The 13,548-nt window shown below is 32.4% G+C and overlaps 1 protein-coding gene across 1 annotated transcript in view; it reads left to right on the forward strand.

Annotated features, from left to right (window-relative positions):
* LOC145327947 (uncharacterized) overlaps window positions 1-13,548 on the forward strand; it is a 32,751-nt gene that overhangs the window by 1,003 nt on the left and 18,200 nt on the right. Inside the window, exons 3-7 of the mRNA XM_080171473.1 lie at window positions 2,569-2,675; window positions 3,491-3,540; window positions 3,828-3,897; window positions 4,212-4,284; window positions 4,763-4,816. Coding sequence (XP_080027599.1) covers window positions 2,569-2,675; window positions 3,491-3,540; window positions 3,828-3,897; window positions 4,212-4,284; window positions 4,763-4,816 — 354 coding nt within the window. The remainder of the gene's footprint in view (window positions 1-2,568; window positions 2,676-3,490; window positions 3,541-3,827; window positions 3,898-4,211; window positions 4,285-4,762; window positions 4,817-13,548) is intronic.

A 13,548-nucleotide genomic window follows, 5' to 3' on the forward strand; every position in this document is an offset into this window, starting at 1 on the left:
GAATTGAATCAAGACAAAAGTAAGTGCCGAGCCCTGGGACTTATGTGTGGTGAAAATAGACATAAAACCATGATTATTCCAGGTAAAACCAAAATATTTCAGCGGGGGCTTTTTGAGAAAATTAGATTTGAAAATTTCAAGTTCAATTTTCACCCCCTAGGAGTTGCCGCATAATCATGACAAGAAAAGCAAATATTATTTATTTTAAATTTTGAACAACTTTGCTTTTGTGAAGTCTTTCATAAAACCTCTCTATATATGATTTATTTTAGGCTGAATTTTCGTGACCTTTGCAAAGCAATTGATAAAAATGGCCATTAATTAACTCCCTTTTGGAGTGGTTTTATGAAGAACATTATAAAAGCAAAGTTGTTCAAAATTTAAAATAAATAATATTTGCTTTTCTTGTCATTATTATGCGGCAACTCCTAGGGGGTAAAAATTGAACTTGAAATTTTTAAATCTAATTTTCTCAAAAAGCCCTCGCTGAAATATTTTGGTTTTACCTGGAATAATCATGGTTTTATGTCTATTTTCACCACACATAGGTCCCAGGGCTCGGCACTTACTTTTGTCTTGATTCAATTCTAGCCCACAGTGATACAGCTTTCTACAAATATAAAAATGTACAATCAAAAGATTAAAAGAAGTTTTTTTTTAGCCGGTGCCTTCGGCACCACGGGGCTAAAATATTTTGTATATTTTTATATTCGTAGAAAACCGGATATAATATGATGCTATACATAATTTTTCAGTATGGCTGAGAACTGGTTCTAATCGAGAAAGCCCAATCTGTCCCGATTTTGTATCACTTTTGAAAAGTGCGATTCCTGTGACGTCATATAAAAAGGGAAGGGGGGAAGAAAATCTCTTCCCTTTTCTCCGATCTCTTTTGAAGAGATTTTCTTCCCCCCTTCCCTTTTTCTTTCCCGAAACGTATATGACGTAACTGTAATCGCACTTTTAAAAGTGATACAAAATCGGGACAGATTGGGCTTTCTCGATTAGAACCAGTTCTCAGCCATACTGAAAAATTATGTATAGCATCATATTATATCCGGTTTTCTACGAATATAAAAATATACAAAATATTTTAGCCCCGTGGTGCCGAAGGCACCGGCTAAAAAAAACTTCTTTTAATCTTTTGATTGTACATTTTTATATTTGTAGAAAGCTGTATATAATACGATACAATCCACAGGATATTAAAAGCTTTCAAAGTGATACTGGAAAAAAAGCTTTTATTCAAAAGCACACATACAAACAGCTAAAAGTAATATTTTTTGTTATCATTATGTACAATAAGATGCAATATTTCGTAATAATTGAATATAATCATCCTTGTAAATCTTATTCAAACATTTGAGCAGAAAATTTGCACGCAATTTAGTTTTCAATCTTGGCAAGTATTTCTATTATCGTACAAACTATCTATTTCACAATATTTTTCCAGTCGGAACAAACCTTTACTTCGTATTTGGACCAACAACAAACCCTTCTTTAGATGTTTAAGCTACACACCCAAGGACAAAGACAACCTATACACAAGTAATGCAGCAGTTGTAACAACTAACAACCAAACAGTTTCCTATTTAGGTATATTATGTTTAAATCTTGGTAAACAAACTTTTATAAATTATTCTCTATTAATTTTTTTTCAGGAGTAACTTTTTTACTAGGGTTGATTTTTCTTGGAAGGGTGTAGTTACCCTCCCCAAAAATACATTCTAAGGGCCAATGAGAAGCCAAACTGTAAAAGAAAATCCTATCGGTTCAGCGGTTAGCGATATCATTTGGTACAAACAGACAGACACACTAGACGGATGGACATCATATTACTTTTGTATGGGAATACAAAAATTATGAAAGTAGGAGGAGTTGGGTCTTAAGAATTATTTTTCTATTACAAGATTTCTTCTTGTCTCTCTTGCAATTTTAAATTTACTTCAACTTTATTCTCTCACATTGCAAATTTGGAACGTTTGTACTTATATTCACAATAAAACAAGGACAGTCACATACATTAGTTACAAACTTAAAAGAAAAGGTTAACGTTTATGGTCATTACAGGCCAAGAATTGTTGATAAAAACAGTAAAGAGAATTTTTAGTAGAGCTCAATAGCTTACTGGAATGAATATATTTAGAATACGTGGATATTTGATAAGAGATTCTCGCTGACTAATATGAGTATAACATAGAGGAACATATTGACCATAATCTTAGGACAATGTTAGCATCCTAAATTGACGACAAAAATCCCACGTCACAATATCCACGTATTCTCAATAGGATATTAAAGACACACCCCTTGGAGCCCCTAGTCATACATAAGCCTCCAAATAAGCTGAAGTAGCACGGCTTAACGAAAGAATAAGTGAGCCACAGCTCCTCTAATATCCAACAAAGAACAAATAGGGTTGAATGGTTTCTGGTTAGCAGACGGACATAAAATTTTTATAGAATGCTTCGTCACTAAAAATCACCGTAAACTTAATTTTTAGAATCTGTGTTAAGTTGTTTTGATTTTTAAATCCATAGAAAATATTGTTGTGTTTTTAATGTTTGTAGTTTACTTTTGTTTGTCAATTGTATTTATATTTTTCTACCACTTCAACACATTTGGTTTTGTGAGCCCGTTGTTTCCCTGGGCCCCAACACTTCTCATAGCTGCCGGTAAGTACTTTTTTAATAGTTACACCAGGGACTAGGGAATATGATTCAGACAAACAATTCCAAGTGAAAATTTCCCCACAACCCTCATCCCTTATTTCTCCCCTTCTTACTTACTTCCTTTAAGCTACACCAAGAAACAAGTTTTACGTCAACTCTACGCCAACAAAATATTTAATATTCGGCAATTTCAAAAAGAATTAATTGGCTGTATCACAGCCCCTGAGGTACACAAACAATACAAGGAAGGGGACCAGGGACATCGAAGCTTTTTATTTTGAGGGGGAGTTTGAGGAGATTGTCAGGGTTTGAGGGAAGTAATCTAATATATATTTGAAAATTTTGAGGGGGGTAAAGTGAGAGGTTTTAAAGTTTCAAGGGGGTAAACACCCCTTTACCCCAGCTCTTAGACGTGTATGAAGGGGACATTGGGTTGTAAACTCTACGGGTATCCAAAGTTCTATAAAAAGATCTCTTATTCATTGGCTTAAAAACGTTGCACAGTTTCATTTTTTGTGTAAACCTTGTGGATGTACACCAATTTATTGTCAATTTTCTTACCTCATTATTGTTACCTTTATCCTTGAACCAAAAAAGCAAACTAGAAGGGAGTAGCCAAAAGATCATCAAATATCACTGTTTTTAGTTCGCTTTTATAAATTAGTCTTTCTTACCTATTTTTTTTTCTTTAAAGTGGCTATTTTTGCTTAATTAAACAGATAGTTTAATTTTGTAAAAATTTTATTTTATTGATAAGGTCACGCAACCTATTAAGAAAAATATAAATAAATTTGAAATTTAATCATCATTGATTTTAGGGATTTCTAATTTTGTTGGTGGCATAACAACTCCTCTATTCTTTCTAGAGGTAATATGTTATTCATTTCAAAAGCAGTGGCGTGCGGTAGAGGGTTGTTAACACCCCCCTAACCATGAAATTAGAAAGGCCTGTCTTCCCTTTTATTCACTCCCTAATGGTTTCACACTCCCCTGGTGAATCGCTGTGCACGCCACTGTTAGAAATAAATTTTTTCTTCATCTTTATAAAAATAATTTTTAAACAGCCAACCATTTTTTTCTTTTGAATCCATTACATTTATCAAAACATATTTAAATTATATGTCTATAACTCGGATATATTTTTCTTAATTTTAGGACACCTCTGGAATTAGATATTGTAAGTGGGGACTAAGAATAATGTTCTTGTTTATCTCTATGTTGCAGGGTAAGTTTACAAAATAAAATGTTAAAATAGTTATAAATATATCGTATCGTATTATGGACAGCTTTCCGCAGCTATTAAAAAAATAAGAAGATAAAAAATAGTTTTGTTACACCTGAGGGGCCAAAGGCCAGGGATAACAAAACTGGATATAATCTTATGATTTTTATTTTAGTTTTCGTGGAAAATTGTCTGTTACACTATGATATACATGACATGAATTCTCAGTATGTGTCAGAACCGGTTCTAATCCAGCCGATATTATTTGGATTTGAAGCCATATTTGTCACTATAATAGTTTATATTTTATTTATTAGGTTATTGTGGTTGGATGTCAAATGAGCTGAGAACAATTATACTCCAGGATATCAATGCCTCCAGTCAAACAAGGTTTGTCTTTTCCAAATATCCAATAGGTAGTATATTAGTATGTACATAATACATATACTTATTAATTCAGATCCCAAGCATGGCTGAATAAGTGGTTATACCATTTTTACTGACATTTGACATTTTTTACAAGTAGTGCGGCAATATATCTTTTTCATCTGTTGTTTCTTAAGCATTATTTGGGTGCCTTACTTCAATTATCGTTTCTATCGAGCAATGAAATCCACCCATTTTAAAAAAAGTAAATAAAACCCGTGGGGTTACCCAGTACCCGATATAACTTAACCAAACCTGACCAAAAGTAATAAACAAACTAACGAAACACTAAACCCCCCTCCCCTTATTTTTAATATATTTTAAAATAAGGAGAGAAAGGTGGGGGGGGGGGGGGGGATTCTGTGCAATTATAGGTACATTTGAGAAAAAAAACGCCTAAAATCCATATTTTATTTCATATCTAACATATTTTTAAAATCAGGCAAGTGTTGAATAGTTACTCTACAGACCCAGAATTCCAAGAAAAATGGGACAGGTACAACATTACAGCGAAGACTATGAATCAAATAAACAATAATACTTTTAAAATATCTTTTACATATATTAGATATCTTACTCAAAATATGATTAGAACGCCATACATACAAAATCCGCGAGTCGGCTCCTATTTTTTTCTGGCTCCCAATATCGAATCTCATATGTATTATAGTAAAGATTATAAGCAAATTTACATATATAATCCCAGAATTTTGGGAGCTAAATAATTTCTTCAAAGGCGATTTTTTTCAAAGATTTTTGGTGTTTGGGAGCCATTTTACAAATCTGATATGTAACGGTAATAAAGATGTTAAAGATAAGAAAGTATTGTTTATAAAAAATCATAAACTTAGTAAAGTTTAAGTTTTATTGAATGCAAAAATTCACCCAATCTCCTTCTTATATTAATATGAAATTTAAATTCAACTGGAGCAAAACCAGTTAGCAAAACCTAACTTCTTTGTTTATGAACGGATTTCAAAAATTCTTTCACTAAACCCAGGGTGGGGAGGTATCGAGTGGGGGAAGAGGGGGGCGACCTCACCCCCCTAAATTTTTTCATTTTTTGTTTCTTAACCAATTAAAAAAATTCTTTCACACATGACATCACCAACCCCCGGAGAAAGAGGGAGGGGGGTGGGAGGTATTTCCCCCCCTCCCCACATTTTTTTTTAACTTTCTTGTTTCTTAACTTATTTCAAAAATTCTTTCACACACGTAATCACCAAACCTCAAGAGAGGAGGGGGGGAGAGTAAGTCCCTGCATTCCTTAATCCAAACCTCCTAACACTGCGGGCAAACCTAACCTTAACTTAACACACCCTAACCTCCCTTTTCTGGACCCTGCGGGGATCTCCAATCCTACAGGTCTTTATTTCCAACCCTGTAGGAAACTGCTTAACCATTACTTAACCTTACATAACTAAACTAAAATGACAACATTCAGTAAAGTAAATTTAAAAAAAAACAGACGAATATTGAAATAGAGAGTAGCTGCAAATTAGCCCTCTTTACTTTAAATAAAGAAAACTTAAAATTTGTCGTTTTTTTTGCTTATTGCTTCAGGGAGGAGACAATGGAATGTAAATTCTTCCCCCCCCAAAAAAATCGTCTAATTTGTCTTTACGTAGTTGGTACTTTCTTATGATAAGATGGGATATTTTTTCGGCATTGACTAATCCCTCCCTGTTGTAATCTGAAAAAGTATATTTCATTTTATTAGAAAAAGTAGCCTTTTGATACTGCCTCGTTGTTGAAAATTTTAATTAATACCTTAACATTTCCCGAATAAAAAAAGTAAATAAAAGATGCTGCAGTTTTTAATCGCATGGGATGTCAAAGTAACCAATTTCATTGAAAGGCAATACATTTTTTAAACAGTTCCCATGGAGGAAGGATTTTCTTCATTCTTCATCATACAGGGAGGGAACATTAGGCTGCTCATTACTCTAGTCCCCAAAGTTTTATAATAACGTTTTTTTATTTGTAGGTGTAATAACTTTGGGGATTTTTTAGAATTTTATATAGCTTATCCCTTTAAGTCTCTGAGTTTATGGCTAATATACCCATTATACAAGTTTCCGTTTGCTAAAATCAATAGATTTATTGCTTTAGATGGTTATTCAGAAACACATATTAAAAAAAATTTTTGGCAGAAGAAGATATTTTTTATAATTGACATATGTGTTACATTGAGTAATAAATACCTTCAAAATTAATGATTTGGTCGAAAACTTCCTATACTATTTTCCTTATTGGTATAATTTTGAAATTGTAGATCTAAACCTATTATGTCTATTGCCAAATTTTCCAAAACTTCAAAATAAGTGTTCTTTTAAAACAGCAAAAAAAAATAGTTTTTCTATGATTAGGGTTAGTACGTCCGTCCGTCAGTAGTTAATTTAGGCTGGTTAGAATTGCCATATTAAATTCAAACTTTCAGGGACAAACCTTTAGCAAATATTGCTGTTAATTGTATCCTAAGCTTCACAATCAATAATTTTGTAAGCCTTATTATTTATTCATATAAACAAGAAAACGGGAAAGTTTGTAACCAATGAAATATATGGACGCTAGACTATTGCAGAACAGCGAGGAGGTACAACAAACATTACCAGAAAAATGAAATGTGATAGTTTTTTGTTGTTTTCAATGTACACTTGGTGCATCTGTTTAGATTCCTACAATAAATTAGCATTTATTTATTCTTTTTGTCCCTGTCAGTCATGCTAATAAAGACATGGATTTGCCCAAAGTTTTATAATAACATTTTCTTATTCGTTAGCTTAAAAACTTTAGGTACTCTTAATGAATTTTGAATGGTTGGTTTATTAAATTGAGTGTCCATACGTTTCAAGCACCTACATAAGGGGTTATTTTGTGTATCAACATTGGGGATGTACATCAATTAGTCAGCCATAATCTTATCCCTTTAGATCCCTGTGAATTTTTTTTTATTTCAAAGTTAAAGACAATGTTTAATTTTAACGGAAATTTACAAAATAAGACACATTTTTTTGCAGCTACTCTTCATCTTACTTTGGCTGAATCTTCTCACTAACTACTATGGCTGTCCTTCCGTATGTCAGGTTTAGGTGATAACGCAATTTTCTCGGCCACTAATTAAGATAAAGGACTCTTTTTTTCTGTGTCAATTCTGTAAATATTTGTCTCAGAGTCTGTTAGTCAGGTGACCAAAGGTATAAATGTATAATTATAGAAATGTGAATTTCCCATTTGTTTTTTCAGATGGATAGATAGATAGATATATTGTATATTGAATGTCATATATATTGATAGGTATATGATTAGCGCACCCCCCTGGCAAAACCCTGTTCACGCCACTGAATAATGAATTCTACAGAGAGAGAGGGACAATGCGCTTTTTTTACACAAGTACCCAAAGTTTTATGATAACGTTTTCTTATTTATTGGCTTCACAACTTTGGGGACTTTTGATAAATTTTGATTGGAAAGTGTCCATACGTTTTAAACACTAATTGTAATCTAAGGGGTTATTTTGTGTATTAACATGGGGATATACATCAGCCATAGTCTTATTCCTTTAGATCCCTATGAATTCTAGCATATTTCCATAAAAAGGCTTCAATCAAATTCATAATAAACTTCTGTTATGGAGATTTACAAGGATAAAAAGTTAAAAACATCCTTAAAATCAGATCTTTAAAAAAATCAAATTTTTAATTATAGTTCTAAGCAAGGTAACTATGTTTTGGTTGTTAAATTTTTGGTCAAATTACAGAGTTGCTTACCTTATAGAAGAATCGCTATTATAATTCAAAATGGACGTACTTACCGTTGTAGATAAAGATTATAACAATAGAGTTGTTTTTCTTCCAAAATGATAGCTTTTTTGTTATCAGAATCAAAAACAATTTTGTTTAAGATTTATAACCAATAGGACAATTCTTTTATTTTACATGAACTTACTGATAGAGTTTTCTGTTTTGCTGTACATAAACGTATGGACGTACTGGAATACTAAAGTTATAGAGTAGCTATTCTACAAATAAAAAGGAGCTACACCACAATACGTCACCTATTATGTTTTATATACAGGCAATAAAGTTGGGTGGGTGAATATATCCAACTCGATTATCAATTATTAAATTAAAAGTATTGCTCAGTATAACCCACTTATCTTTAATACCTTTTTTTATCAGAAACAAGAATTATCAGTTTTCAATAATTAAGCTTCAAAACTTCTTTATCAAAATAAATGATTTGTGAAATAATGAGAAAACAAGTTGTCTTCTCAGTTTTCTGTGGTTTAGAGTTTGTCAACTTCCTGTGCATTTGTAGTCAGAGAAAGAGCTGAGGGGACATTATGGTGTTTTTATGCTAGTCCCCAAAGTTTTATAAGTACGTTTTTTATTCGTTGGCTCAACAACTTTGGGGACTTTTATTGAATTTTGTTCTGTTGGTTTATTAGGTTGAGTGATAAAATGTTTCAACCACTAATTTAATTAACAGAAGGGATAATTTTGTGTATCATCATTGGCGATGTACATCAATTTATGGGCCATAGTCTTATCCCTGATTTATAAATGGATATAGAATATACGTGGATGAAATCAAAGGAGAAAAATTGTCGTCAATTTAGGTTGCAATTTTCCCCTACATTTTTTGGTTGAGCCGTTTATCCAGTTGGAGGAAAGAGGATGGGGGAGATTGTTATTTTAGCCCGCTTCAGAGTTTACTTGATTATTATAGAACATGAAATTCTGGTGTAAGATCCAAGTAATAATACATCCATTGATTTATAGTACTTTAATTCATAATCCATGCCCTGCTTTTAACAGTAGATGCCAAGTTGGCAATAGAAGTTTAGAGGGAAGAAAAAAATCATTTTTAAGAGAGGAAAAAAATTCAACCTTTCCAACTGTAATATTTAGAATTTAGATAGCATTTTATCTGTTTTCTTGCATTTATCAAATAAATAGCCCAAAACCACAACAAGACACTTAAAATTCCAACAATTGTCAAGATCTTAAGCTTCGCACAAAAAAAACTTTGTACTAAAGGGATAAGACAATGGATGATAAATTTATTTTGATCTTCAGTGATGTTAAATAAATTGCACTCTTTCTGTTAATTAAAATAATAGTTTAAAAGATTTTAAAAGTTAGGACACCATTCTAGCTCAATTCGTTCGCTAGTTATCGAAGAAATAAGTAATTTTCAAACCTAAACAGGTGCCGCTGAAAAATTCAAGTTTTGGCCACTATCTGGGCTAGGATTGAGCTACATAAGATTTAAACACGGCAAAATGTTCGTCTCAATGAGTAGAATAAGCACACAAATTTTGGTGAACCTAGGACAATTTTAAGGGGGCTGGACCAAACAATGTAACTTCCATCGATACAAGTTTTGGCTCACTCTCACTAATTTCTGCCTCTCATGTATTGAAAAATCTAAGTTTTCTCCACCATTTGGGCTAGGATCGAGCTAACATCGATGTTAAGGTGTCTAAATGAGCGTCTCACCGAGTAGAATTCACCCTCCAAAGATGAAGATCCTAGGACAATTTTTAGATAGGCGGACCACAAGATGTAAGTCCATCGATACAAGTTTTGGCTCACTAAAATTGAAGTTACAAGTCGTGGTCCAGCCCCCTTAGAGTTGGAATCTTGACCCCAAATTTTGTACATGTGTGTAGCATATTGAGACGGACATTTTGCCACCTTGAAGTCCAAAATCGGTTGAGAAACAAAAAAGTTTTCCTAGGAAAAACTGATTTTTTGGATTTTAATGAGCCAAAACTTGCATCAAAAAATCAAACATCGTTTGGTCTACCCCCCTAAAAGTTGTCCAAAATTAACCAAATTTTTTGTGTGGGTCCGTGATGTCGAGACGGTCATTTAGACACCTTAACATCGATTCTAGCTCAATCCGTTCGCTAGTTATCGAAGAAACATGGATTTTGTCAATTTGGTATTTAATGTTTTTAAACATATTTAAGTGTAATTTTGAAATCTAGTGTATTTTCTTGGGGAACTATGATGTGCGTCTATCTTGGTGACCCTTTATGGACTTGATGGAGGTTTTAGCGTTAAATGGCAACACAAAAGTGTCTACTAAGCTAGTCTACGATGTAAAACTGTCCTTTAGAGGGTAGATAGAGCCCTCTTAGCTTAGTATAGAAGGCTTATAAATAGACTACGGTTGGAGATATCTTAACAACAGTTAGTTAAAGATCTTTAGTTCTAGCTTCCAGAGGGCTACTTTGGGGATACCCTGGCTTAGCTGGGTAGTAGATAACCTGGGTATTGGTGTCCTGGCCTAAGGAAGAGTGTCTTGAGGCTGGATTACGGTAGTCTAATTGCGCTTAAGTAGGGAAAGGAAGCCTATAACTGGGCGAGGGTTAGGGGTAGAGTAGTGTAACCTTCTCATGCTTGACAAGGGTTACTGTATATGCACAATAAATGGTTTCAATATCTCAATAGACAAACAATAAATTAAGCCATTTTCTACTTTCAATGCAGGGATTCGAACCTTAAACATTCATCTAGAACTGTGACCTGTTAGTATGTTATAACTGAAGGTCAGACATTTCTAAAAATGTAAAGACCAAAATTTTGTGACACATATTGCCATTTGTAGAAGGTAAAAATGAATAAAAATTAATTTAATAAATAATCAAACTTTGAAAGGGCCTGAAACCTGCAACCTTTGTGATATGAACTTAATTTCTTGTGCAAAAATTGTAAATAGATAAGTCTATTAGCTAGTTTTGAAATTTTGTTAAAATGTTAAAAGACCTCGAAGCTAGAGTGCTGGTTATGGAAAAACCAGAAAAGATAAGTTAGATTAGATTAGAGTTGACTGATTTCCAAAAAATCACTTGGAAGTGGTACATAGTTATAAGAAATGTATATACACAATAAATGGTTTCAATAACTCAATAGACAAACAAGAATGACATTGTTGTAACCTAAAAAAACACTCAAAAATATCAAAACTTTAAAATGGCCTCACACCTGCCACCTATGAGATATGGCATTGATATGTTGTGCAATAATGTCAATAAATAAGTCTATTATCAAGTTTTGAAATTTTGTTAAAATCCTAAAAAAACTCGGAACTAGAATGCTATTTAGGTTAAATCAGCAATGTTAGGTTAGGTTAGGTTGTAGTTGACTGATTTTAAAAAATCAACTGGAGGTTGTTGATAGTTATGAGAAATGTATATGCACAATAAATGGTTTCAATAAAAGACAAACAAGAAATTGAATTTTTTATGAGCTTATTTCCAAAATACAGCCATTTTCCACTTTCAATGCAGGGTTTCGAACCTTTAACCTTTAGCTAGAGCTTTGACCTTTCAGTATGTTATAACTACAGGTCAGACAATTCTAAAAGTATAAAAACCAAAAATTTTGGTCAATTAGGAGCTGAGCTACTATTTTTTAAACATCAAAATTGTCATTTTGGATTGTTTTTTTGAGGCTCGAGGCCGCCAGAGGCCACCAATCACTTGCTTAAGAAGGAGCAAAAATGACCAGCTCGTCAAGCTGATATCATTAGACACTTAAACTTAATCTGATTTGATTCAATCCATTAAGGTTAAAAACTGAAGTTACCTCTAAATTTTCAAAATTGGATTATGTTTTCTTCCCGGTCATCAAAAGTAGCCTAAAACCTTCTCTAATAAAATTTTTGAAGATTTATTATTTTGGCCCATTTATGAGGGGGTAGTCGAAGCGGACTTTAGCCCTCCTGGGCCTCTGAAATGAAAATGTCTGCAAAATTGTAAAAGTGTACCCAGATTATTGGTTTGCTGAACCTAAAATAAGTTCATTTTTTGGCCACTTAATCTCTGGCCTCCGAGGCCGAATTTGGTCAATCTGAAAACACTTTTACTGTAAAAAAATTTCATTTGAGTATTTTTCCAACTGTCGTTGAGCCTCTATGGGCAGGTTTGATGCCAGAGATTAGGCCTTATTTTTTTGCTAAAAACACGAAAAGACCGAAATGCTTCTAAATGCTGTTCTTAAAATACACTGATTTATAATTCTTTCATTAAAAAATGTATAGAATAAGGAAAATCTGTAGGTAAATACGTTTTTTATGAAGTTTTTAAAAGTTTACATTGCTTTAAAAAAAATATAATTCGTCATTTATAACTTTAAATAACTTTAGAGAAAACAAGGATGACAACAATTACTAGAAGCAAAGATGTATCGATCAGACTGTCATTCAAACGAACTTTAACAAATGTAAACGATTCCTTTAATCAAACAATTAAATATCAGCTGAATTAGAATTCTGAAAAATCATCTATAATACAAAGTAGCTTGATGTCTGTCTGTCCGTCTGTCCGTCCATCTGTCCGTCTGTCTGTCCGTCCGTCTGAAGCTTAAGATCTCAGTAACCACTGAATCGATTGGATTCTACTCTTCAGGGTATATACCTATTGGTCCTGTGGTGGTTTTAAGCTATTTTCTTGGGGGGTGGGACATCCCCAACCCCCCCCAAAAATGAAAATTTCCCCCCCCCCAAAAAAAAAATTTCATATTTTTTTCTAATTTTAATGTTTTTTATGTTTTTATATATTTTTATATGTTTTTATTAATTTTTATTATTTTTATATTTTTTTATACTTTTTTATACTTTTTTATATTTTCTTTATATCTTCAATTATTTTTCTTCTTTTTAAATTTCTTTTCTTCTTTTAAACTTTGTTTTATTACATTCAAAAAGATTGTGAAAACTTCCTTCTCCTGTGGGGGCAAAGCCCCAAAAAGACTAATGGCAAAGAGATTTTAAAAAACAATAAAAAAAAGAAAAATGTCAAAGGTTTTAAATATTATAAATCAATATAAAAAGTTATAAAGAGTTATAAAATGTTATAAAGAGTTATAAAATGATATAAAGAGTAATAAAATGTTATAAAATACAAAAAATATCTAAAAATATGTAAACAAAATTTTTTAAATTCTCCCCTGAACCTTCAAAAATAAAGCCCCTAGAGGCTAGGGGCGAAGCCGCTAGTTTATCATAAAGTATTATGGACAATGTGCAACAAATAAAAAATAAAAATGTCATTCCAAAATATACATATTTTAGACGATCTTATAGTGATGCTTTACAGTTACAGACAGACGAACAGGTCTACCAAATCTAAAGTTAGAAAAGCTGCTCTTTTAAAAGTTTATATTTTATCTTAAAATATATATTCATAAATTGCAGAATTACATTAAAAAAGAA

Source organism: Acartia tonsa, chromosome 1 (assembly GCF_053477335.1).
Source record: "Acartia tonsa isolate MP-2025a chromosome 1, ASM5347733v1, whole genome shotgun sequence".
NCBI lineage: Eukaryota > Metazoa > Arthropoda > Copepoda > Calanoida > Acartiidae > Acartia > Acartia tonsa.